The following is a 26,233-nucleotide window of genomic DNA, read 5'->3' on the forward strand; positions in this document are numbered from 1 at the left end:
CGGTCTAACGGAGGAGAAGATGAAAGAGAGGATCTACATGACAGGAGATGTCACTGGATGTAACAGGTATGTGGTGCTGTATTATCCTATATGTAGTGCTGGCTCACTACTGTGACCATCTTCTCCTCCAAGTCTTTTTTTATCATAATCGTATGTATTTTAAATTTGGCAACTAAAATTTGTATTTGTCACCTGCAGTCCTATGTAACAGCCTAGATAACAGTGATTACTTTCTGTGTACAGATAATGTAGTAGATGTTCCATGCAGTCCTATGTAACACCCCACATAACACAATAGTTCACTGTGTTATGTGGGGTGTTACATAGGACTGCAGATAACATCTATGACATCTGTACACAGAGAGTTATGAGATGGTGGGGGTCTGACTCCTGGCACCCCCGCCAATCAGCTGTTTGAGGAGACCGCGATGTCCCAGTGAGCGTCGCAGCCTCTTTGCTCGTTACCAAGCACAGCTCTGTCCATTTGATAGCCCGAATTGGGTAGACAGCCCCGGGCCTCTCATGCACTTAATCCGCCCCTGGGGGATCTGCATATGACACACTGTTATAGGGGGATCTGCAGATGACACACTGTTATAGGGGGATCTGCAGATGACACACTGTTATAGGGGGATCTGCAGATGACACACTGTTATAGGGGGATCTGCAGATGACACACTGTTATAGGGGGATCTGCAGATGACACACTGTTATAGGGGGATCTGCAGATGACACATTGTTATGGGGAGACCTGGAGATGACACGTCTTTTGGAGGCACACTATTACCCAAGCGACAAGCAGGACCACAGCTAGAGGGCTTCAAGTATCAAAGAGATCAGCGAATCTCACAATCTTACAGTTCGATGGCCGATTAATAGGTAAAGTAAATATGAGTAGCGGTATGACCAGTAGAACACTAGATGGCAGCGGGCTTTAACAATTATTAAAGGGTTTCTATCACTTCGCTGCACATATTTAGCTGTCAGACACTAGCGATCCGCTAGTGTCTGCTCTGCCCAACCATCCTAATATAATTGCTTTTGGGGCAGCCGTTTTGCTAAAAAAAAGAACTTTTATTAATATGCTAATGAGCCTCTAGGTGCTATGGGGGCGTCATTAGCACCTAGAGGCTCTGTCTACCTTCAGAAACTGCCGCCGCCCAGCGCGTCCCTCCAGCCCCTCCTGAATGCGATCCTCCTTGTGAGCGTATGTATTCTGCGCATGCACAGTGAATGTCTGACCGCTTCCTTGCTCAGACATCTCCACTGCGCCTGCGCGATGACGCCATAGTGCTCCGAGGAACAGGCGCAGTGGAGATGTCTGAGCAGAGAAGCTGTCAGACATTCACTGCGCATGCGCCGAATACAGGCGCTCACAAGGAGGATCGCATTCAGGAGGAGATGGGCGGGCTGGAGGGATGCGCTGGGCGGCGGCAGTTTCTGAAGGTAGACGGAGCCTCTAGGTGCTAATGACGCCCCCATAGCACCTAGAGGCTTATTAGCATATTAATAAAAGTTCTTTTTTTAGCAAAACGGCTGCCCCAAAAGCAATTATATTAGGATGGTTGGGCAGAGCAGACACTAGCGGATCGCTAGTGTCTGACAGCTAAATATGTGCAACGAAGTGATAGAAACCCTTTAAAGGGGTTATCCAACCCCTATAATGCCCCTCCAAATGCCCAGGCCCCTCACACAGATTGTACTTACCCCGCTCCCCAGCACCTGCATTGCTTCTGATGCCCGCACGGCCGCTCCTGCATCTCCCCATAGCGCGGATTGCAGGGAAGTCATAACCATGGATAATGTGATAAAAAATTAATCAAGCCAGCAAAGGAGGCAATATGGACAATCACAATACATTACTAAGTGTCTTTTATTAAGTTTCAGACAACCCCTTTAATATCCAAAGCTGACCTCACTGCTGTGAATTAGCACTATGTGGTGTTAGGGCTGCAAATCTTATTTCAGCTCGCTGGTTTCCTGCTTTAATGAGTGAAAAGTGACTGCCTAGCTCTTGATCGGGTAATAAATCAAATGCGAATAGTACGTAACTACTTGTAAAATCTTTATTTCATGTACAAGAGACATATACTTTTTGATGGCTAAATCGACTTCGAAATTAGGCTGAAAAGGGCTTGCAGGAATCTGTTATCCATCTATATACAGAGCAGCATGATTTATATTACACCCAGATTCCTTTGGTAATTTCTGATAAATGCTTCATTATCCACAAATCCTAACAGTTTTAGGAATCTGACCCTCAAACTAATTTTCATGATTTGAAGTCCCTGTACCATTCGGTATGCTGTACACTTTTAGGCCCGCTCTATTAACCGCATATTTGGCTGGAGTTGTTAAAAGCACTTGACTGCGACCTATTCTGACAGCTGGCGCTACCTGCACTCATTTGCCATAAAGAGAGGCCTGTAAGATTTGTACTTGAAACTGTTCAGGGTCGGCAGATATCAAACAAAAAATATCATTTTTGGATAGTTTGGTTTTAACCCCTTCACGCATTTTTAGGTACATGTACGCGGGGGAATGTGGTCTCTTGTCGCATCCCCATGTACATGTACGTGAACTGAACGGGCTTGATCAGTGGCACGGGCCTGGCTGTAACCAGCAGCATAGCTGAAAACGTAGATGACAGCAGATTAACCCTTCACATGCCGTGGTCAATGCCGACTGTGGCAGGTGCAGGGTTTACAGAAGGAGGGGGCTCCCACTCTGACCCAATCAGCATTTGGGAGTTTCTACTGTAGGGGTGCATCAGGGGGTCTTCAAATTTAACATGGCAACCAATGAAATCTGCCCTCCAAAATCCATATGGTGACCCTCCCTTCTGCACTCTGCTGTGTGCCCATACAACAATTTACAACCACATATAGGGGGTGTCTACAAACTGCAGAATCAGAGTAATAAATGTTGAGGTTTTTGTTAAACCTTGCTGTGCTACAGGAAAAAAATTGATAAAAATAGAAAATCTGTAATTACATGTATCACTAATCTTTTCTAGCAATACTAAATTGGTTTTATGCATTACAATCTTTATTATATTTATGCTTTCTCTTATGTTGTCTGACTTTTCGGTTGACCGGCTCCTTTCACATATCCGACTCCCTCCTTACTTAGGGAAGCACTTTAGCCATGCTTCCCATTTTTGTTGCATAATGGTATACCTGTCCATACATATTGCATACGATTTTTCATTGATACAGCTTCATGACACCATCTCTATAATATTTTTAGTAATTGGTATGTATTGTTTCTGTTTTACAGTTTTTTGCTATCAACGTTCTGTATGCAATAAAGATGTGTATCAAGGGGAACTGCACCGATGAATCCATAGAGTCTATTCCCAGATTCAGCAATACCAGTTCTGGGGTGATAGTAAGGGTTTTACCTGTGATCATATTAACTAGTATACCTATATCGCCTTTCAATCTCGTCAGTTTCGGGCAAGACCAAAAGACATGGAACAAAGTTCCCCTTTGATTACAGTTTCTCCAACATGTGTCTGAGCATGTGTCGTAAAAGAAATGTAATCTTGCAGGGGTGTGATACCATCTACATAGTGTTTTAAATAATTGTTCTCTATGGTTAGTGCAAATTGTTGCTTTTTTAAACAATATCAATGCTGTGTTCCAATTGTGATTAAAGAAATGTTCTCAATGTATATGTAATAAAGATTCACTTTTCTTTATTCATTTAAGGTTAAAGTTAACAAAGATTTAAGAAGGCACTTTTGTGTATATGTTTATTTTACTTTGTAAAAATACACCCCAAAACACATTGCCCTACTTCTTCTGAGTACGGCGATACCACATGTGTGACACTTTTTTGCAGCCTAGGTGCGTAAAGGGGCCGAAAGTCCAACGAGTACCTTTTAGGCTTTACAGGGTTGCTCACAATTTAGCCCCGCCCAAAATGCCAGAACAGTAAACACACCCCACAAATGACCCCATTTCGGAAAGTAGACGCCCCAAGGTATTCACTGAGGGGCATAGTGAGTCCGTGGGAGATTTATTTATTTTTTTGCCAGAAGTTAGCAGAAATGAAAACTTTATTATTATTTTATTTTCCTTAGAAAGTGTCATTTTCCTTTAACTTGTGAAAAAAAATTAAATCATACATGAACTCACCATGCCCCTCCACGAATACTTTGGGGTGTCTTCTTTCTGAAATGGGGTCATTTGTGGGGTGTTTCTACTGTCTGGGCATTGTAGAACCTCAAGAAACATGACAGGTGCTCAGAAAGTCTGCTTCAAAATTCACATTTTTGTACCATAGTTTGTAAACGCTATAACTTTTGCGCAAACCAATAAATATACACTTATTGGATTTTTTTTATCAAAGACATGTAGCACAATAAATTCTGAATACAAACTTGTATAGAAATGTAATTATATTTGAACAATTTTACCAGAAAAAGTTAAAAATAAATTGCGGTCTATTTTGATTAATATCAGAAAAACTAAAAATATCAGCAGCAATCAAATACCACCAAAAGAAAGCTGCATTTGTAAGAAGAAAAGGTGGTAAAATTCATTTGGGTGCCAAGTTGCATGACCGAGCAATAAACCGTTAAAGTTGTGAAGTGCCGATTTGTAAAAAAGGGCCTGGTCACTAGGGGGGTATAAACCTGTGGTCCTTAAGTGGTTATACTGAAATAGATAGAAAAACAACAACAAAAAAACAGCAAACCTACAGCATGCTTAATTTTATTTTTTTAAGGCAGGATGACAAAAAAGGCACCTAGTGAATGAAAACCCCACTTGCAAAAAAAATATGCTTGTGTGTCCTGTATTTCATATTTCCAATAGATCATCAGCTAACATCTGGTATAAACTGCAGCACTAAGAACAGAAAACTGCAGAATAATGCCCAAAAAACACACTTGTTAAAGCTTTCTGAAAGTTAAAAGTAACAATTATAACACAAAGTAACAGTATTTTTCTTCTGCTAAATAAGAAAATCGCCTTACCTCATGTTTCAGGTCTATAGTAAAATCCGAAATAGGTGGATCCTTAATGAGAATCTCAGTAAGCCTAAAAAAAAAATCACAATAAAAAGTCTAATTAACACATCATGGAAAATGGCAGGCAGATAAAACCCACAAAACTATACACTGGGAAATGTTACAGAAACCAAACTCATCTACAATGACTTGATGGGGCCCATTTACTCTGTGTTCTTGTTATAATACTCAAACAGCTGCCAACAGCATTGAAAGCAAATATACTTAATTTAATAAAATGATTTAATTGCAAAGCGGTCAAATGAAAGTATCTTGGGGGAAAAAAGTTAATGAAAAGTACAAAAGTAAAATAGAAATGTACTACATATGTTGAAATGAATAACAGATTGAACAGAAAGCCTTTTTCCATCTAGAATTTCCAAATACGTAAGAGGTATAATTAGTGAAATAAGGGAGTACTTACATCACGAAGCAAATGAACATTTTAGGTTTAATATAATAAATACATGCTAACTCAATAAGGATTATATATAGTAAACTTTCTCCAAAAGACCACTCCTGATCAAGACCAGATTTTTCTATGAAACATGAATTTCAGTTTCTTATACACATCATGTATCTTGCCAAAGGGCATCTGTCAGCAGATTTGTCCCTATGACACTGGCTGACCTGTTACATGTGCACTTGGCAGCTGAAGGCATCTGTGTTGGTCCCATGTTCATATGTGTCCGCATTGCTGAGAAAAAAAATAAGTTCTCATACAAGCAAATGAGCCTCTTGGAGCAACGGGGTGTTGCCGTTACAGCTAGAGACTCTGCTCTCTCTGCAAATGCCGTGCCATCTGCACTTTGATTGACTGAACCAGGCGTGATGATGTTACCCTGTCAAAGTGGAGAGGATGTAGCAGTTGCAGAGAGAACAGTGTCTCTAAGTGTAATGGCAACGCCCCCATTGCTCCTAGAGGCTCATTTGCATACAATAAAACAATTTTTTTTCTACAAAAGCGGGCACATATGAACATGGGACCAACACAGATGTCTTCAGCTGCAAAGTGCACATGCACCAAATCAGCCAGTTTCATAGGTACAAAACTGCTGACAGATGCCGTTGAAAGGACACCTAAATCTTTAGGGTATGACCACTCGGTGAAGAAACTTCAGTACTGCGCACCCTTTAACAATACAGACCCATTAAACAGTACAATGTTCATTAATTTAATTAGAGCTAGTTGTGCGTGGTACTCGAACGCAGCAAGGCCGTGTCCCAACCGTGGCATGACTCCGTGTGAAACCACGAAGATGCAGCAGTGCTTCTCAGTGTGCACCTTTTGCTTTCATTAGCTCTGCTTTTCCAGCATGAGGGGGTTGGATCATGGAAATGATATGTAAGATCCATGCTCTGTACACTAGAAAAGCTGAGCAGAGCTGATGAAAGCTGAAGGTACAAAGTGCTTTAACCTCCTAACAGTCCCGTTAAAATTGGAAAAACCCTCACAAAAATGTCATTTTTTTATTGCAGTCTGCAATAAATCCTGTTGGCACACAACTCAGGGGACACTATTGCATTTTTAACCCCTTAGTGACATCATTCATTTTAGCCTTAAGGACCAATAATATTTTTCCCCTTTGTGTTCCAGGAGTCATAACTTTTCCCCCCCCAAATTTTTATTTTATTTTGTGGGATTAGTTAAGTTTTTAGGAACCATTTGGGGTATATATAGCGTATTAAAGGGCTTCTGTCACCCCAAATACACAATATTTTTTTTGGGCTTGTTAAAATCCTTATTTAATGACTATTCCCTATACAGGGCTCTTACCTTTGTCTGTGGCTTCGTTTCCTTAAAAATCGATCTTTTAAAATATGCAAATCACTTTACTACCAGCAAGTAGGGCGTCTACTTGCTGGTAGCCGCCGCAAAAAACCGCCCCCTCCTCCTGTTGATTGACAGGGCCAGCGAACGCTCTCCTCCTCCGGAAGGCCCTGTCAGCATTTCAAATCCTGCGCCTGTCTTCATTCGGCGCAGGCGCTCTGAGAGAAGGAGGCTGGCCTCCTCAGCACTCCCTCAGTGCGCCTGCGCCGATTACGTCACCGAAAGAGAAGACGTCATCGGCGCAGGCGCACTGAGGGAGTGCTGAGGAGCACGAGCCTCCTTCTCTCAGAGCGCCTGCGCCGAATGAAGACAGGCGCAGACAGGGCCAGCCGGAGGAGGAGAGCGTTCGCTGGCCCTGTCAATCAACAGGAGGAGGGGGCATTTATTTGCGGCGGCTACCAGCAAGTAGACGCCCTACGTGCTGGTAGTAAAGTGATTTGCATATTTTAAAACATCGATTTTTAAGGAAACAAAGCCACAGACAAAGGTAATAGCCCTGTATAGGGAATAGTCGATAAATGAGGATTATAACAAGCCCCCCCCCCCCCCCCCCAAAAAAAGAAAATGTGACAGAAGCCCTTTAAATTTGTTTTATTATTACATTTTTAGGGAGAAAGATTACAAAACAGCAATTTTTATTATTTTGTGGAATTTATTTACAGCGTTCACTGTGTGGTAAAAATTACTTTATTATGTGGGTGTTTACTTTGATGATAATGTCACATTTCTATATATTTTACTGCAAGCTGTCAGCCCTGTAACTGCTCCCTCGTTCTCCTCCAGACGGACAGGGGGGAGGGGCGGGCAGTTCCTTTAACTGCACAAATCTCTAATATTGTTTGAAAGCTGACATTCCAAGCTTTCAGACAATACCAGAATGACAGTAATATGTTCAGGACATGGGAAGATATCACTGTTAGAAATCAGGATGCAGTGAATACAGCTGAAAGTAAAAGCGGGCTTTACCCGCGATTATTCCCGACTCGAGTGATATCTCCTCTGTTGCTTGGACTTTAGCATCCAAACAAGACTAGTTGCATGTTTCTAGCTGTGACCATTCAGGAGATAGCAGCATCTAAAGCAGTTCTCCCCCTCCACTTTCTGCCTGAGCTCAGTGAACAGGCTCAGGACGGCACGGTTCAAACTTCAACTCTACGCGTTTCAGAATTCTCTGATTCCTTCATCAGGGATGCGGATTGTTTGCATCCTATGTCTTTGAACACACTCCCTTAAATCGCAAAACAGCTGTATGGTTTAAATAAGTGGTAAATGTACTGTTTGTAACAAGCAATCTTTTTTTTTTTTTTTAGCAAACTTCTGTTTTCACATCCCATAATAAATCAATCAAACAGCGATAGAAAAACCATACAAATATGGTATTGTTGTAATCATACTGACCCAGAAAATGAAAGACACAGGTCAGCTGTACCACATAGGGAACGCTGTAGAAACCAAACCCATGGGGAATTGTATTTTTATTCCAGCCCATTTAGATTTCTTTTTCCAGCTTTGCGCTACAGTGCATTGCAATATTAAATGGTGTCATTAAAAAGTACTACAAATCCTGTAAAAGACAAGCCCCAATAAGACTAAAAAGTTACGGTTACAGGAAGGTAGAGAGAGAAAAACAAAAATGCAAAAATAGACTGCTGGCTCATAAAAGGGGTTCAACATTGACTAAGGGTCCATTCACACGTCCGCAATTTCGTTCCACATTTTGTGGACCCGCACTTCCGGGTCCGCAATTCCAATCCTGAAAAAAATAGAACATGTCCTATTCTTGTCCGCAATTGCGGACAAGAATAGGCATTTTCTATTAAGTGCCGGCGATGTGCAAAACACACACTGCCATCCTGACATCACACAGCATGGGGACATAGTGCACGCATACGTGTAAGGGCTGAAAGTGCAGTGTGACACGGGCCGGCGGGTAATAGCAAGCGCTTCACTTCCGCTCCATGGTCAGATGGCAAAAACGAATCCTCGATGCAAAATATTTTTTTGTGTCGAATGAGGCTACTTTCACACCTGTATTAGGTGTGGATCTGTCTGTTTTTTATTTATTTTTTGTTCATGATAATGCAAACGGATCCGTTTTGACTTACACTGAAAGTCAATGGGAGGCAGATCAGTTTTCAATTGCACCATATTGTGTCAGTGAAAACGGATCCGTCCCCATTGACTTAGGCCTCATGCACACGACCGTGCCGTTTTTTGCGGTCCGCAAACTGCGGATCCGCAAAAAACGGAAGCCGCCCGTGTTGCCTTCTGCAATTTGCGGAACGGTACGGGCGCCGGCAATGTAAATGCCTATTCTTGTCCGAAAGTGGACAAGAATAGGACATGTTATATTTTTTTAGCAGGGCCATGGAACGGAGCCACGGATGCGGACAGCACACGGAGTGCTGTCTGCATCTTTTGCGGCCCCATTGAAAAGAAACGGCAGCTCGGATGCCGACCTAAACAACAGTCGTGTGAGATCCTGAACGGATCTCACAAGCGGACCCAGAAACGCCAGTGTGAAAGTAGCCTTAGGCTGCTTTCACACTAGCGTTCGGGTTTCCGTTCGTGAGCTCCGTTTGAAGGAGCTCACGAGCGGACCCGAACGCAGCCGTCCAGCCCTGATGCAGTCTGAATGGAGGCGGATCCGCTCAGACTGCATCAGTCTGGCGGCGTTCAGCCTCCGCTCCGCTCGCCTCCGCACGGACAGGCGGACAGCTGAACGCTGCTTGCAGCGTTGGGGTGTCCGCCTGGCCGTGCGGAGGCGTGCGGATCCGTCCAGACTTACAATGTAAGTCAATGGGGACGGATCCGTTTGAAGATGCCACAATGTGGCTCAATCTTCAAGCGGATCCGTCCCCCATTGACTTTACATTGAAAGTCTGGACGGATCCGTCCCAGGCTATTTTCACACTTAGCTTTTTTTAGCTAATATAATGCAGACGGATCCGTTCTGAACGGAGCCTCCGTCTGCATTATTATGGGCGGATCCGTTCAGAACGGATCCGCCCGAACGCTAGTGTGAAAGTAGCCTTAGTCGATTGTTTCAGCTCTACATGGACCCACTATGAATGCAACATTTACCTGGCAAGAATCAGAATATCATTAGGAACATGTATTGTTAAACCTCTCAACCCCTTTCCATTTATTTAATTACATGCTGGCAGCGTATTTGTTCTTTGGCTTTGCAGAGATCCAAAAGTGTTTAGTTTCATTTTAAATAATGTGGTTTTAGGTTTAAATATTTTGAGAGGCACCCAAAACAAAAGGGTAAAAATTAAGATACTATACAATGAAATATAGCTGGCTTGGTAAATACAGAAACTGATCTATTTTAGTAAATCAAGAATTAAAATAAGCTCTCATCTTGCAAGGACATGAATTTGTTAAAGGGAACCTGTCACCCAAAAATCGTCTATCAAGCTGTTTACAGTACCTTATAGTGCTGTGTCCTCGTTTCTCGATGCACTTTTTCTTCGTTTTGCCGCATGTCTGCTCATTCAGAAATCGTAGTTATATTCAGCTGCTGCCCCGTGCTGCAAGTCAGGCTTGAAGTCACGGGGGCAGCGGCCTCGGCGTCTTCCATGGCCCTCTCCCCGCCCCCTGCCTCTGTGACTGACACCCGAACATCCGAATCCGGGACCGCGCTCAACGGCCGCATGCGCAGTAAAGGGCGGCAGGAGCGCGGTCCCGGCTGCCGCGCGTACTACGGGCCGTCTTACTTTCGCCGCACTGCGCATGCGCCCGACATCCTGTATCAAACGCGCCCGCGCCCGGCATCTGGGCGCGGGCGCGTTTGATACAGGATGTCGGGCGCATGCGCAGTGCGGCGAAAGTAAGACGGCGCGTAGTACGCGCGGCAGCCGGGACCGCGCTCCTGCCGCCCTTTACTGCGCATGCGGCCGTTGAGCGCGGTCCCGGATTCGGATGTTCGGGTGTCAGTCACAGAGGCAGGGGGCGGGGAGAGGGCCATGGAAGACGCCGAGGCCGCTGCCCCCGTGACTTCAAGCCTGACTTGCAGCACGGGGCAGCAGCTGAATATAACTACGATTTCTGAATGAGCAGACATGCGGCAAAACGAAGAAAAAGTGCATCGAGAAACGAGGACACAGCACTATAAGGTACTGTAAACAGCTTGATAGACGATTTTTGGGTGACAGGTTCCCTTTAACATGTAGTTACAACTCATAAGAGAAACGTCTTTCAGTTCTTTAGATCCCTAGGCACATTAAAATAACATGGACTTACAGCCCTGCAAGTCTGAAGTTATAAGCATGCCTCAGCCATGTAAGAAGCAGCCCTGATCATCCAGCAACATTTCCAACACATATATATATAGCAGACTGTCATGTTTCCCTCCAGCCACCAGAGGCCACTGTGGCTGAGTAGGACAGTGAGAGGAGTTGTTTCCAGAGGACAAGGAGTTAAGTGTTTTTCCCGGGCTGAGCAGAGGGCCTGGGCTGAAGGTGTCTGAGTACACAGGAAGAAGGACGCTGTGCACTGAGAGGGAGATCCACAGGGAAGATTAGAGCGATTTCTCCCTGCCTGCTGTGACACAGTATCTGTGTGCTGTCTGCTGTAGTGTGAGGCACTTACCAGAGGAACTGTGAGTGAATTCCAGGCCCTGTCTGATTACACGTCCAGAGCTGCTGATTATCTCTAACCAGAGTTACAGAGACTACAAAGAGAGGCCAGAGCTGAGCCACGCTGAAGCAAGCAAGCAAGCAAGCAAGCAACCAACCAGATTGGGACCCAGACTGTACCTGCCTGCATGTGCCGGACACCGAACTGTGAGTGCACTGATGCTAACCTGAGCTAGGGCATAGTGGAATAGGATTTAGTTTAGTGCACCGTAGAGGTGCACCCCGGGTAGCGGGGACAGATAGGACTACCTAGAAGAGAGTAGCCTGCTATTGTCTGTACTTGTGTTTGTGATTCCTTTGTGTTCTTTATGCAAATTTCCATTATCTTTATTGTGAATTCTCAAGCTGTTCATATTGTAAATCTGCTTCTCCGGCAGTTAGAGTTCTCTTTTAATAAAGCCGGTTTCTACTTCAGCCTCCTTGTCTGCTGCACTGTAATTGAGTCCTGCTCTACGGTCTCTTCCTCTGCTGACCGTTACAAGTGGCGCTGCGAGCAGGGTACAGTCACAAAGATGGAGGCGGCTGAAGGCAATGTGCATGATGTTAATGTGAGTACCTCAGGCAATGGTGGAACCCTTGCAAGGGCCCTTCCTATTGGCACGTTGTTCAACTTGCTACCCAAATTTGATGGCCAGAACATGACACTGTCAGACTGGGTGACAAGGTTACAGAGTGCTGTTAGGATTTACAATGTCAGCCCAGAACTACAAGTAGAAATTGCTTTGGCCGCTCTCGAGGGTGAGGCCCGAAGAAATGTTCTCCTACAACCAGAAGCCACGCGCAATACATTGCAAGAGATGGTGAGATTCCTGGAAGAAATATATGGGGAAACAGCCAGTGCAGGGCACCTCCGGGCGAAGTTTTTTTACCGGATTCAACGGGAAGACGAAGGTGTCTCTCAGTACGCTACAGCCCTACAGGAAGTGTTGGCCGAGGTACAAAAAAAAGAGGCAGATGGGGTTACTGGCATGGGACCCATAGACCGGATACTGCGGGAACAATTTATTCTAGGGCTCTACAGCAATCCCCTGAAACAGGCTCTGCGGGAACGAGTCAGAGTAGACCCTACCCATACCTTTCGACAAATTTTGGCAGAGGCCGTGACGCGAAACAAAGAAGACGGCTATGCTTCTGGAGTAATACGGACCCAGACCGTTACACCCCCCGGGGTTACGAGAAATGAGGAAGCCCTGGTCAGAGTGGTACAAGACTTGCAGAGCTCCCTGAGTGCCATGCACGAAAAGTTGACACACCTGGAGAAACGGATAGAGTCGCGCCATACTACTGAGGCTGCCTATCCAGCCCGACAACAAACCTATCAGGCGACTCCGTGGGTTCCTACACCCGAATGCCCTTATGCTAGTTTCCCATACCATCAAGCCCCTCATTACCCTTCAGTGGGGCCATCCAGCCAAGCTCTGAGGGCACCTCCCACTCGCAGGCAAAAAGTGGGCCGTCAAGGGGCACAGTGTTGGCGGTGTGGAGATCTAGGACATTTCGCCAGAGAGTGTCGGAATAATCCAGCTGGACGCCAAGAGCCGCCGTTAAACTACCGACCCCTGCAGTAGTGGGGCGTACTGCAGGGGAGGTGGAGAGCCAAGTTACCCAGCAAAGCTCCGAACACCTGGTCGCAGGGTGCCCCACTATACGAGCTGAGTTCGAAGGTGTTCCTGTCGACTGCTTAGTGGATACTGGGTCTCAGGTGACAACTATGCCCGAGTCATTCTTCTACCGTTACTTTCAAGCGCTGGCCAAGCCAGAAAGAGAGACACTGGTCCGGGTTACAGCGGCTAACCAACAACAGATTCCTGTCACAGGGGTCGTGTGGATGAATGTACGGCTATGTGGACAGGAAGTGGGGCGGAAAGGTATCTTGTTGGTCCCCGAAACGTTCAAAGAAGATGTGCCGGTGATAATGGGCATGAATATCCTGCGAGAATTGGATCAGATCATGTTCACCAAACGGGGGCCGGGTTACTGGAAACAAGCCACCCCGCACAAACCTACCCAGAAAGCATTTCAACGGCTAATCCGTTTTTGTGGAACACAGAAAAGTGTACCAGCACACCAGGCGGTGGGAACGATCCGAGCGCCAGGAAAGGCTACCTTCACCCTTCCCCCTGGTCGGGAGACCGTGCTGACGTTACCCGTGGGAACTTTCCGTAATCTTGAAGGCATGGAGGTGTTCGTTGAACCAACAGGCCTAGGAGAGCTGGGTCAGGACGTCCTGGTGGCCCGGACACTGGGAGTGGTCCAGAATGGACGAGTACCCATAAGAGCTGTGAATGTGGGATATCTAGAAGTTCCCTTGACGCCAGGGGTGGAACTGGCTCGTGTGTACCTACATCAGGGAGAAATCCTGAGTCAGAGAGAAGTGACTCTAGCTCCGGTAGGGGATGCTGGTTGGACCCTTGCAGTTACTGCCAGTGCAGAAGAGGCGCCGACCCCAGAATGGAATGGGGGAACCATCTTGGGTCAAATGGAGATAGATGTTAAGGCTCTCAGTTTAGACCAACAGCGAGCAGTTGAAACCATGCTGTGGGAGAATCAGGCTGCGTTTGCCCGCCACGCCGATGACTTTGGCTGCACGAATGCTATCACACATGATATACCGACGGGGGACACTCCACCAATTCGGGAGAGATATCGACAGATTCCGCCCAAGTTGTACCAGGAAGTGAAGACGCTATTGAAACAGATGATAGATTCCGGAGTGGTGCGGGGAAGCCAGAGCCCTTGGGCAGCCCCAGTGGTGCTTGTCAAGAAGAAGGACGGCACTATTCGATTTTGTGTGGATTACCGGCGGTTGAATGCTTGCACTGCGCAAGACTCATATCCTCTGCCACGCATCGAGGAGTCTTTGACGGCTCTAGGACGAGCCAAATACTTCTCCACCCTGGATCTAGCAAGTGGGTACTGGCAAGTACCAGTGGCTGAGCAGGACAAGGCAAAGACAGCATTCATACTCCCCATGGGGTTATTTGAATTCAACAGGATGCCATTCGGACTGACTAATGCCCCTGGAACCTTCCAGCGGCTGATGGAGAGATGCCTGGGAGACCTGAATTTTGAAGCCACTCTGATATACCTAGACGACATCATCGTATACTCTGCTACTTTTCAAGAACACTTGAATCGGCTAGGGCAGGTACTCGAGCGACTGCGATCCCATGGCCTGAAGGTAAAGCCAAAGAAGTGTCATCTCTTCAAGAGGGAGATCGAGTACCTGGGCCATAGGGTGTCCCAAGACGGAGTGCTACCGTCCCAAGACAAAGTGGCTGCAATACGACAATGGCTAGTGCCGAGAACACTGCGTGAGTTGAAGGCCTTCCTGGGACTGACTGGGTACTACCGGCGGTTCATCAAAGACTACGCAAAAATAGCGGGCCCTCTGAATGAGTTGTTGAGAGGAACGGCTGGGCAACCCAAGGGCCAAAGTATCCCCTGGGGACAGAAACAGGAAGAAGCCTTCCAGGCCCTGAAAGAAGCCCTGACATCGGCCCCCATCTTGGCTTATGCCGATTTTGATAAACCATTCATCTTAGCTACTGATGGCAGCCTCTACGGACTTGGGGCAGTCCTGTCGCAGGTACAAGATGGACATGAGAGAGTGATCGCTTATGCCAGTAGATCCTTGCGAGATACGGAGCGAAACCCCCATAACTACAGTTCCTTCCGGCTGGAACTCCTTGCCCTGGTGTGGGCTATGACGGAGAAATTTGCAGGATATCTGACAGGAGCTAAGAACTTCGTACGGACGGATAACAATCCCCTGGCCCATCTGGGTACTGCCAAGTTGGGAGCCCTGGAGCAACGCTGGGCAGCTCGCCTCGCAAAGTATGACTTCTCAATTCGCTACCGCTCTGCTACAGAGAACACTAATGCTGATGGTCTCTCGAGGGTTACTTTTGAACCTCCAGTAGGGGATATGGATGAACAAAAGGAAGAAGATGAAACTCCTGACTTCCGCAAGTTCGCTCCCCCAACAGTCGCGGCCCAGACAAGTGGGGAGGCCCGTAAGCTACCCAAAGCATTGGGGAGAACTAATGAAGAATGGGGCAGATTGCAAGATGAAGACATTGGACTGCAGCAAATGAAAAGCTGGGTAACCCAGTGCAGGAAACCCAACAAAGAAGAAAGGACTGATCTGGATGCCGAGATGAAGTCCGTTCTACATCAATGGGACAGACTGGAAGTGCATGGAGCTGTTTTGTTCCGCAAGTGGCAACAGCCTGCCGACCTAGAGGCGAGGTGGCAGGTAGTGATACCCAGAAGAATGGCACGGGAGATAGCCAAAGAGGCTCATGGGTTTGGAGCTCACTTCGGGCCAGTCAAGACATACCAGTGGCTGCACCGTTATGTGTATTGTCCGCGACTGGAGGCCACAGTTGAAGAAGTTTGCCGACAGTGTCGAGTGTGTGAACTCACGAAGAGTACAGAACAGAGAGCACCCCTACAGTCCATCCAGACCACAGAACCGCTGGAAGTGTTGATGATAGACTATCTTCTTGTGGGACAATCGTCAAGAGGTCCACAGTATTGCCTGGTCATGATCGACCACTTCTCCAAGTTTGCAGTAGTCACCCCAACTCGGGACCAGACGGCCGAGTCCGCTGCTCGAGCCATTTGTCAAGACTTCATTCGGGTCTATGGGTGTCCAAAGTGGATCCATTCAGATCAAGGGGCGTGCTTTCAAGGAAAAGTGATGGAAGAGCTACATCGACTGTACGGCATTGAAAAATCCAGGACAACTCCTTATCATCCCCAAGGAAACGGAGCCTGTGAGCGCTTTAACCGCACATTGCTGCAAATGCTGAGGACACTAGAGGAAGACAAGAGGGCACACTGGCCTGACTACCTGCCAGAATTAGTCTGGGCTTACAATAATCGTGTCCACACCACCACCGGTTACACCCCATACATGTTACTGTTCGGTAGGGCTGGTCGAGAGATCGTGGAATTAAACCTAGAACAGCCAGAAGACCTAATAGAGCGATCAACCACCTCATGGGTGAAAGAACACCGTTGGAGTCTCCAGACCATTCGCCGGTTGGCAGGTCAGCGGTTACAGGAGAGAGCTCATACAGACCGTCCTCCAGTTCAGGAGGTTCCATTGCAGCCTGGGGATCGGGTACTGGTACAAGAGAAACGTCCCAGAGGCAAGTTGAGTGAGCGTTGGGAAGTACAGCCGTATAAAGTGATCCAGAGAGTGTACCCTAATGGTCCGGTCTACGAAGTGCAGGTTGAGAATGAGGAATTTGCTTCACGGACTCTACATAGGAATATGTTACGGCCATGCCGGTCCAAAGATCCCGCACCTGTTCAGAGGACACCTCCTCCTGCCCCATACTCAGAACTTGTTATCTCTGATGGAGATTATGGTGAAGACTGGTGGTCTGCTCCCAACACTGAAGAAGCCTCCCAGGTTACAGGTGATGAAGGCACTGTCACAGAACCATTGCCAGCCCGTAATGGAGAGGGGCCCTCGGACACACCCGAACCTCCTATTGTGGTGGATGAATCCAGACTGGCAGTTCCTAGTGGAGAGAGTCAGGTCGCAACAGATAGCCAGGACCTCCGGAGATCCAGTAGGCTTACTGCAGGGGTTCCACCAAACAGGTACGCTGCTGATGAGTTCATTTGGTCCACCTGTATGTATTGTGGACAATGTTGTACTGCTGTATAAAAAGTTACATTAACCATTATTTCTATGGACTATATAGCAAGGCCGAGGACGGCCACCTTTAAGTGGGGAGGCATGTAAGAAGCAGCCCTGATCATCCAGCAACATTTCCAACACATATATATATAGCAGACTGTCATGTTTCCCTCCAGCCACCAGAGGCCACTGTGGCTGAGTAGGACAGTGAGAGGAGTTGTTTCCAGAGGACAAGGAGTTAAGTGTTTTCCCGGGCTGAGCAGAGGGCCTGGGCTGAAGGTGTCTGAGTACACAGGAAGAAGGACGCTGTGCACTGAGAGGGAGATCCACAGGGAAGATTAGAGCGATTTCTCCCTGCCTGCTGTGACACAGTATCTGTGTGCTGTCTGCTGTAGTGTGAGGCACTTACCAAAGGAACTGTGAGTGAATTCCAGGCCCTGTCTGATTACACGTCCAGAGCTGCTGATTATCTCTAACCAGAGTTACAGAGACTACAAAGAGAGGCCAGAGCTGAGCCACGCTGAAGCAAGCAAGCAACCAGATTGGGACCCAGACTGTACCTGCCTGCATGTGCCGGACACCGAACTGTGAGTGCACTGATGCTAACCTGAGCTAGGGCATAGTGGAATAGGATTTAGTTTAGTGCACCGTAGAGGTGCACCCCGGGTAGCGGGGACAGATAGGACTACCTAGAAGAGAGTAGCCTGCTATTGTCTGTACTTGTGTTTGTGATTACTTTGTGTTCTTTATGCAAATTTCCATTATCTTTATTGTGAATTCTCAAGCTGTTTATATTGTAAATCTGCTTCTCCGGCAGTTAGAGTTCTCTTTTAATAAAGCCGGTTTCTACTTCAGCCTCCTTGTCTGCTGCACTGTACTTGAGTCCTGCTCTACGGTCTCTTCCTCTGCTGACCGTTACAGCCATAAACCTGGTCATTTAAGGATTGAGTAAACCTGTGATCTGTGACAGGTTGGGTAGAAGTTTCTAAGCAATATACTGAATGCCCAATGCCATGGTGTCCCTGTAATTCTATAAGAAGCTAAAGTTCATAAAGTTCCCAAAAGAATTGTGAATTACCTGACAATTCCAACACAAAAGTGTACACTGACCTACAATAAAGCCTGTATTACACCAACAGATTATCTAATAGATCTTTTAACCAATCATTGCTCAGATGGCCATTTCCACACACAGATCTTTTGTTATACACACCAACTATTGGTTCGATTGGACAGAAATTGGTCAGATAATCTGTTGGTTTAATACAGGCCTTACACTACGGTATAACTAAATTCAAGAAGAAGAGTTAAGGACAGAAGCTTTTACTCACAGTTAAGTACTAAATTACTAAACCTTTCTTTCAGTACTATGTGAATAAAAAACAAAAACCCCAAACATTACAGGAGTTATTCACTTCACACATCACTAATGACTGGCTGCAGTGGCCAAATGACCTGCATAAACCATATCTTGACGCAGGGAGACCTGAGAGTTGCAGCGGTGCGGAGAAAGGGAAGGAGACAGAACTCAGCAGCAGGGATGAAGTAAATATGATTCCCTCCACAGATCTGGCCAGGCTGGGGGATTTGCCCAAGAAGTGAACAACCCCTCTAACCACCTCCCGTCCGCCCACAGACTAAAAACGTTTGTGAGGTGGTTCTCTCTCTCTGAATGGACATTCCAGAACGTCCATACAGAGACTGCAGCTGCACGCTGATCGTGCAGCTGTAGATCGGGTTGCCCGCTGTCAGTGACAGCAGGGCAACCCTTAGAGAAGGCAGGGACAGTTCCCAGGTGTCCCAGCCTTCTAGATCGCTGTATATAAAGCACTCACAGAGCACTGTGTATACAGAGCAGGAAGCGCTATGAGCTTTCTGTTCTGGCCCGGCAGTCATGTGACCGCTGGGGCCGGGAGAGTGCAGGAGCTGACGGGTCTTTCACAGACCTCGATCAGCCCTGCACTGGGGCTGTACAGCCTCTCTGGGGGGTGTATTTCTCCTGTAACTGGGGCTACTATGTCAGCCGCTGTTACAGGAGAAATCAATGGTGAAAAAAAAAAAGTGAAGTTAAATGTCCCCCAGAGGTCTTGTATGACCTTATGGGGGATGAAAAGTATATATAAAAAAATAATAATAAAAATAAAGTGTTAAAATAAAAAAATAAAAAAGGTTTCACATGTAAAAAAGAATTCCCCAAGTAAAGAATTACAAAAGATTTTAAAAATAGAAAAAATAAAATAAAATAGCCATATTTGGTATTGCCGCGTCCGTGACGGTGAGCTCTATAAATATATCACATGATCCACCCAGTCCGATAAACATCATAAAAATAAAAATAAAAACTGTGTTAAAAAAAGCCATTTTTGTCACCTTGCATCACAAAAAAAGCAACACCAAGGGATCAAAAGGCATGTCCCACAAAATGGTACCAATAAAACCGTCACCTCATTCTGCAAAAAATGAGCCCGTACATAAGAAAATCGCTCAAGAAATAAAAAAACTATAGCTCTCAGAACATGGACACACTAAAACATCATTTTTTTGTTTCAAAAGTGCTATTATTGTGTAAAACTTAAATAAATAAAAAAAAGTATACATATTAGGTATCGCCGCATCCGTAACGACCATCTCTATAGAAATGTCACATGACCTAACCCCTCAGGTGAACACTGTTAAAAAAAAAAAAAAAAAAAAGGCCTTTTTTGTCACCTACTATCACAAAAAGTGCAACACCAAGCGATCAAAAGGGCGTATGCCTCCTAAAATAGTACCAATCAAACCGTCACCTCACCCCACAAAATATGAGCCCCTACCTAAGACAATCGGTTAAAAAAAAAAAAAAAAGACTAGAGGAAGCTTTTTTTGGCCTCTATCAGGTGAATACAGGCCTATGGCTACATACGCCAACTGCATCTATTGACTGTAGTGTGAACGCAGATTTATCAACACTAGTGCATGGTACAGAGTAGCGCTTTACAAATACAGCATTTTGTCCAGAAAATTTACAGATATGCCCCGTTATTTTCCAGTTATTTGCGTAAAAGGACATGAATAAGGGTAGGTTCACACAGATTTTAGGAGGAGGTTTTGAGGCAAATTTTTCTGCAGTTTTTTCATTCAAAACCAGAAGTGGGTTCGAAAGGAATCGGAAATGTAAAAGATCCTTCTGGATTCACTTCTGACGTTGGCTGAAAAATCTGAAAGGAAATCTGCCTTAAAACCTGCTTCAAAAAAACCTCAGTGTGAACCTACCCTTAGGGCTCATGCACAAGGAAGTATTTTTTGTCTTTGTCCATTATATATTTTTCAAAATTTACAAATGATCAGTGAGACCAATGGCTGTCTCTAGATTGACACGTGTGATAAATTTTCCTAAATTAAAACGTAACATTTATTGTATTGAGTAGTTAAAAACTTCACACTAGACTAACGTTTAAAATTGTCAGCTCAGCCTACTGTCTGTATAATGATTTTTTATTTTAAATCATGAGTGATGGTTATGGCGTCTTAGGATGCATGTGGAGGTGCTGCTAACTGCCTTATTATTTTATTTTATTATTTTTGCTCTGCTTGGCTGCTTTGTTTTTAGAAGCCACCACAGATGTTTGCTGTTACCAGCTCTGTTGATTCACAGTGCTGTAGTCCGTCACAGTGGTTGGTGCGCTCTCGCTCCTATTTGTTTTGTTTAAGGCAGAAGCTGATGCACTATTCCTCCTCAATGTCCCCTATCTGACTGTTTCTCTTTGCTCTCCTAGTAGCTTGTACATAGTAGGCTAAAGCTGTCTTAAATTCGCGCATGCGCCTAATACGGAGCCTTCGGCTGACCGCGGGCTCTACTGCGCATGTTCAGGGACTTAGACTCAGCGCTCTCCTTCGTGCGCTGGACCGGATTGTGAAAATAGAAACGGAGGATGTGATTGGATCCCATAGGAAGGCGGAAATAAGGACAATATAGAAGGTGGCCCCCGATAGGCTCAAGTAACATGTGGGTTACGATATGTATCCAGAGTGGATACAAACAACATGACATCATCAAAGGAAGGTCTTATAAGCTCCGGTCACCTCAGCAGCAGACTGCCCGTTCCCCTGAAGACGCCAAGTTAAATTGGCGAAACATGTTGGGGGGCAGAGTGCTGTAAAACATGAATTTTAGACAGCTTTAGCCTACTATGTACAAGCTACTAGGAGAGCAAAGAGAAACAGTAAGATAGGGGACATTGAGGAGGAATAGTGCATCAGCTTCTGCCTTAAACAAAACAAATAGGAGCGAGAGCGCACCAACCACTGTGACGGACTACAGCACTGTGAATCAACAGAGCTGGTAACAGCAAACATCTGTGGTGGCTGCTAAAAATAAAGCAGCCAAGCAGAGCAAAAATAATAAAATAAAATAATAAGGCAGTTAGCAGCACCTCCACATGCATCCTAAGACGCCATAACCATCACTCATGATTTAAAATAAAAAATAAAAAATCATTATACAGACAGTAGGCTGAGCTGACAATTTTAAACGTTAGTCTAGTGTGAAGTTTTTAACTACTCAATACAATAAATGTTACGTTTTAATTTAGGAAAATTATCACACGTGTCAATCTAGAGACAGCCATTGGTCTCACTGATCATTTGTAAATTTTTAATTCAATTGTGTCTCAACACGTAGTGAAGGGTCATTTTTTTCCCCGCCTGTATATGGAACCATATATATATATTTAGCAGAGCTGTATCTGAAGCTGTTCTGCAACAGTGCTAGAGGGTACTGGTGGAGACAGATGTAGCAGAGCTGTATAGGAAGCAGTTCTGCCACAGTGCTAGAGGGTACTGGCGAAGATAGATGTAGCAGAGCTGTATAGGAAGCGGTTCTGCCACAGTGCTAGAGGGTACTGACGAAGACAGATGTAGCAGAGCTGTATAGGAAGTGGTTATGCCACAGTGTTAGAGGGTACTGGCGAAGATAGATGTAGCAGAGCTGTGTAGGAAGCGGTTCTGCAACAGTGCTAGAGTGTACTGGCGAAGATATATATAGCAGAGCTGTATATGCATCTATACAGATACATGGTCTAAGGCTACTTTCACACTTGCAGCAGAGTGATCCAGTAAGCAGTTCCGTCGCCGGAATGTATGCCAACTGATGGCATTTTTAAGACTGATCAGTCTGAAAAACGCATTAAAATGCCGGATCAGTCTTTCCGGTGTCATCCGGCAAAACGGATCTGGCATTTATTCTTTCTACCTTTTTTCAATCTGCGCTTGCGCAGACCGGAAGGACGGATCCAGCATTCTGGTATTTTGAATGCTGTGTGCGGCATTAATACATTCCTATGGGGGAAAACGCCGGATCCGGCATTCAGGCAAGTGTTCAGTTTTTTTGGCCGGAAATAAAAACCATAGCATGCTGCGGTTCCATCCTGATCAGTCAAAAAGACTGAACTGAAGACATCCTGAACGGAATACTCTCCATTCAGAATGCATGGGGATAAAACTGATCAGTTATTTTCCGGTATTGAGCCCCCAGGACAGAACTCTGTGCCGGAAAAGAAAAACGCTAGTGTGAAAGTACCCTTAGGTGTATACACAACTGTAGGAGAGCTGTAATGGAAACAAATCTGCATCAGTGCTGGTAGGTGGGGGAATGTTAATATTTTAGGGGAGGAAAAAGCACAGATCATTTGACTACTAGCTAACATGCTTTTGGGTTGATGTACAGTAGTGATTTTTTTTTGCTGCTCAGAATGGGGTTTGTGTGTTAAACTGTATTAGAATGCAGGACAGCCAAATGTTACCGTCTTCGCTCATTCCCATGACTCTGAGTGATTATTCCCCAGCAGGGGGGAGGGGCCTCACAGACACTGCAGGCTGCCAGACTGATGACTCATACTCTTCACATGAACCAGCACGCAAGGACTGAGTTCTCAGTGTGATGTCATAAGGAGGTGTCAAACTGCCTAAGCCCACCCAGCCTTAGCAGCAGGAAACCAGGAAGTGAACAGCATAGCTGGCTGCAGGTAAGGATTAAATAGCAAGATGGGAATACCCCTTTAACAAACTGGTGTAAAGTAGAACTTGCTTAGTTACCCATAGCAACCAATCAGATCCCACCTTTCATTTTCCAAAATTGAGCGATTGGTTGCTATGGGCAACTAAGCCAGTTCTACTTTATACCAGTTAGATAAATTAACCTCATAGGGTTCTCCAGGTAAACCTATGTATTGTTAGCACTAAGAATCATTTTAGACTCAATGGTGTTCAGCTTGTTTCAGTCTTCTCTCAAGTAGGTATGTCTCTCCCAGGTATCAGTGTGTCCAGGATGCTGCTGTCTTCCTCTGCAAACTACCTTGTGCTTTCCACTCTATCTTTAGCCTGTGTGAGCTGGCCTCCTTGGATGCTTGCCCCTCCCTCTCCACTCTCTGACCTTTCATGTACATCCTCCTCCTACCGCTGAGAGAAAGGAGGGAGAGCGGTCAGAAACAGGATCCGTGCTCTAACAGATTAATGTCAGATTCAGCACCTAGGCTTACAGTGTGCAAACGCAAAATGGTAGGAAACTTTTAATGAAGACTATTCAAAAAGTTGTTTAAATTTGGATCAATTTAATAAATGAACAACAGAAAAACATCAGTAAAAAGATTTCTATAACCTTTTCTATAATTACTTCAATATCGTCACACTACTATATATGTCAGCGGTAGGGTCTCTAAAGAAGGCGTCCGCTCTGGAGCAGTTTGGGCACCAAAGATGCCAGGTTTCTGCAGACATTCAACCCCTCAGATGACTGGTCAAGTGTGAGCAGCTTTCCCTAGGAGGGCTGTGCTTCTGCGTCCGCAAGAGCTTCCCCATGTGGAGATTGAGGCTACCATGCCTTTCGACAGCAATGCTCCTATGGAGCCCTTCCTGTGACAGAGCTTCATAGTAACATAGTAAATATCCCAAAGACCACAATGTTTAATTACTGAAGTCTATGGGAGAAGCAATCAGATGAATGAATGATAAAGTTCCACAGGGGAACTATAAAAAGTGAAATAAAACTTTTTTTTATTTTTAATTACAAAAAATAAATGTAAAAATTCAAATCATGCCCCTTTCCCCATTTTACAAATAAATAAAAAATAATCACAGTCACCGCCACAAAAAAATAAATAAAAATAAAATCTAGAACGGAAAATGAAGGAAACTGGTCTGTAAATACTGCATAGGGAACATTGTAAAAACAAAACCAATAAAACCGTTGCGGAATTGCGTCCCCCCCCATTCAAGCGCATTTGAATATTTATTTATTTTTTTACAGCTTCCCACTACATTGTATGCATTATTAAATGGTGTTATTAGACAGCACAACTTATCCTAAGGGAAAAAAAAAAGAAAACCCTTATAAAAGCTACGTGAACAAAAATATAAAAACAATATGGTCTGGGAAGGCTGGGAGATAAAAATGAAAATGCAAAAAATGGAAAGTTGCCTGGTAATAAGTGGTTAAGTAGCGGGTGTCACACTGCCTAAGATGCCTTAGAGTCTGACCATTCTGGCTATAGACTACAATGGTTCCTCAGTAAGCGTTTGCTTCCAAAAGGCATGCCAGTTTTGATAGATGTGGCAGTAAGTCAGCGACAGTCTTAAAAGTATTAAGACATTCGGTTTCCCAAGTAAATGTTTAATTTACAGGTATGTTGAAATCCTCTGGAGAGCTTTCTTCATTCATTGACCTTTATTATTATCCATATTAAAATGATAAAGTAATTAGCCAAGAAATTTACTAAAGCATGACATCTTGGATAGTCAAAGAATTCGACAATTTATTGTTGTCTCTTGTTTTCCACATCTGAAAGGTCACTTCAGCACTTTGCGCATACTTCCGAGAATATTTAATTTATGCTGATAGGTTGTGATTACCAAGTAACAGAACTGCAATTTTTCACAATCCATTCCTGTCCTTCATAAATGTATCCATAAACCACTCAACAAAGCCGATTGTCCCCAAAGAGAGGGACATCATGACAAATTGAGTCTAACAGAAGAGAACCTGGAGGGTTAAAAGGGACCCTGTCAGCAGCGACCTCCCTATCCAGCTGTTTGCACAGACACATAGCTGTGGGCACCTGATTAAGGACTCATTCACATGACCATATTTATGCATCTGCATCTATTCTGCAATTTTACGGAATGGATGTGGACAGCACACCACCCTGAGCTGTCCGCATCAGTACTTCCGATCCGGGGCCCCGCAGAAATGATAGAGCATGTCCTATTCTTGTCTGCAATTGGGGACAAGAATAGGCATTTCTATCATGGGGTTGGTCGTGTGCGTTCCGCAAAATGCAAAAAACATACGGTTGTCTGAATAAGGCCTAAAGCACTGTTTTTGTTTTGTTGATCTGAGGCTCAGTTTACAGGTAATGACACTTTCTTAATATGCAAAATTAGGCCTTTCGTGCAATGAGGGTGTCACCATTGCTGTTGGTGCACCCAAGCTCCACTGATTTCTGAGGCCAGCCCCACCCTTACTATTTTGATTGACAGGGCTAGGCAGTGGCCAAGCAGCGAGGTAGGGGCTGGCAACAGAAAGAAGTGGAGCTTGGACGCAACAAGAGCAATTGTGACCCTTCAAAGGATTAAATGCTTAATTTGCATATTAAGAAAAAGTATCCTCTTGGGAATGAAGGCCCAGATAAACAAAAGAATAACAATGTTTTAATTAGATGAACCACAGCTACAGTCAGGTCCATAAATATTAGGACATTCACACAATTCTAACATTTCTGGCTCTATACACCACCACAATGGAATTGAAATAAAACAAACAAGATGTGCTTTACCCGCAGACTGTCAGCTTTAATTTGAGGGTATTTACATCCAAATCAGGTGAACGGTGTAGGAATTACAACAGTTTGCATATGTGCCTCCCACTTGTTAAGGGACCAAAAGTAATGGGACAATTGGCTTCTCAGCTGTTCCATGGCCAGGTGTGTGTTATTCCCTCATTATCCCAATTACAATGAGCAGATAAAAGGTCCAGAGTTCATTTCAAGTGTGCTATTTGCATTTGGAATCTGTTGCAGTCAACTCTCAAGATGAGATCCAAAGAGCTGTCA

General features: G+C 45.0%; 1 protein-coding gene across 1 annotated transcript in view; it reads right to left on the bottom strand.

The window, feature by feature from the left end:
* Positions 1 to 26,233, bottom strand: part of B3GLCT (beta 3-glucosyltransferase) — a 519,846-nt gene that overhangs the window by 145,761 nt on the left and 347,852 nt on the right. Inside the window, exon 8 of the mRNA XM_044284963.1 lies at positions 4,985 to 5,048. Within this exon, the coding sequence (XP_044140898.1) occupies positions 4,985 to 5,048 (64 nt within the window). The remainder of the gene's footprint in view (positions 1 to 4,984; positions 5,049 to 26,233) is intronic.

The sequence above is a fragment of the Bufo gargarizans genome, chromosome 3, assembly GCF_014858855.1.
Source record: "Bufo gargarizans isolate SCDJY-AF-19 chromosome 3, ASM1485885v1, whole genome shotgun sequence".
NCBI lineage: Eukaryota > Metazoa > Chordata > Amphibia > Anura > Bufonidae > Bufo > Bufo gargarizans.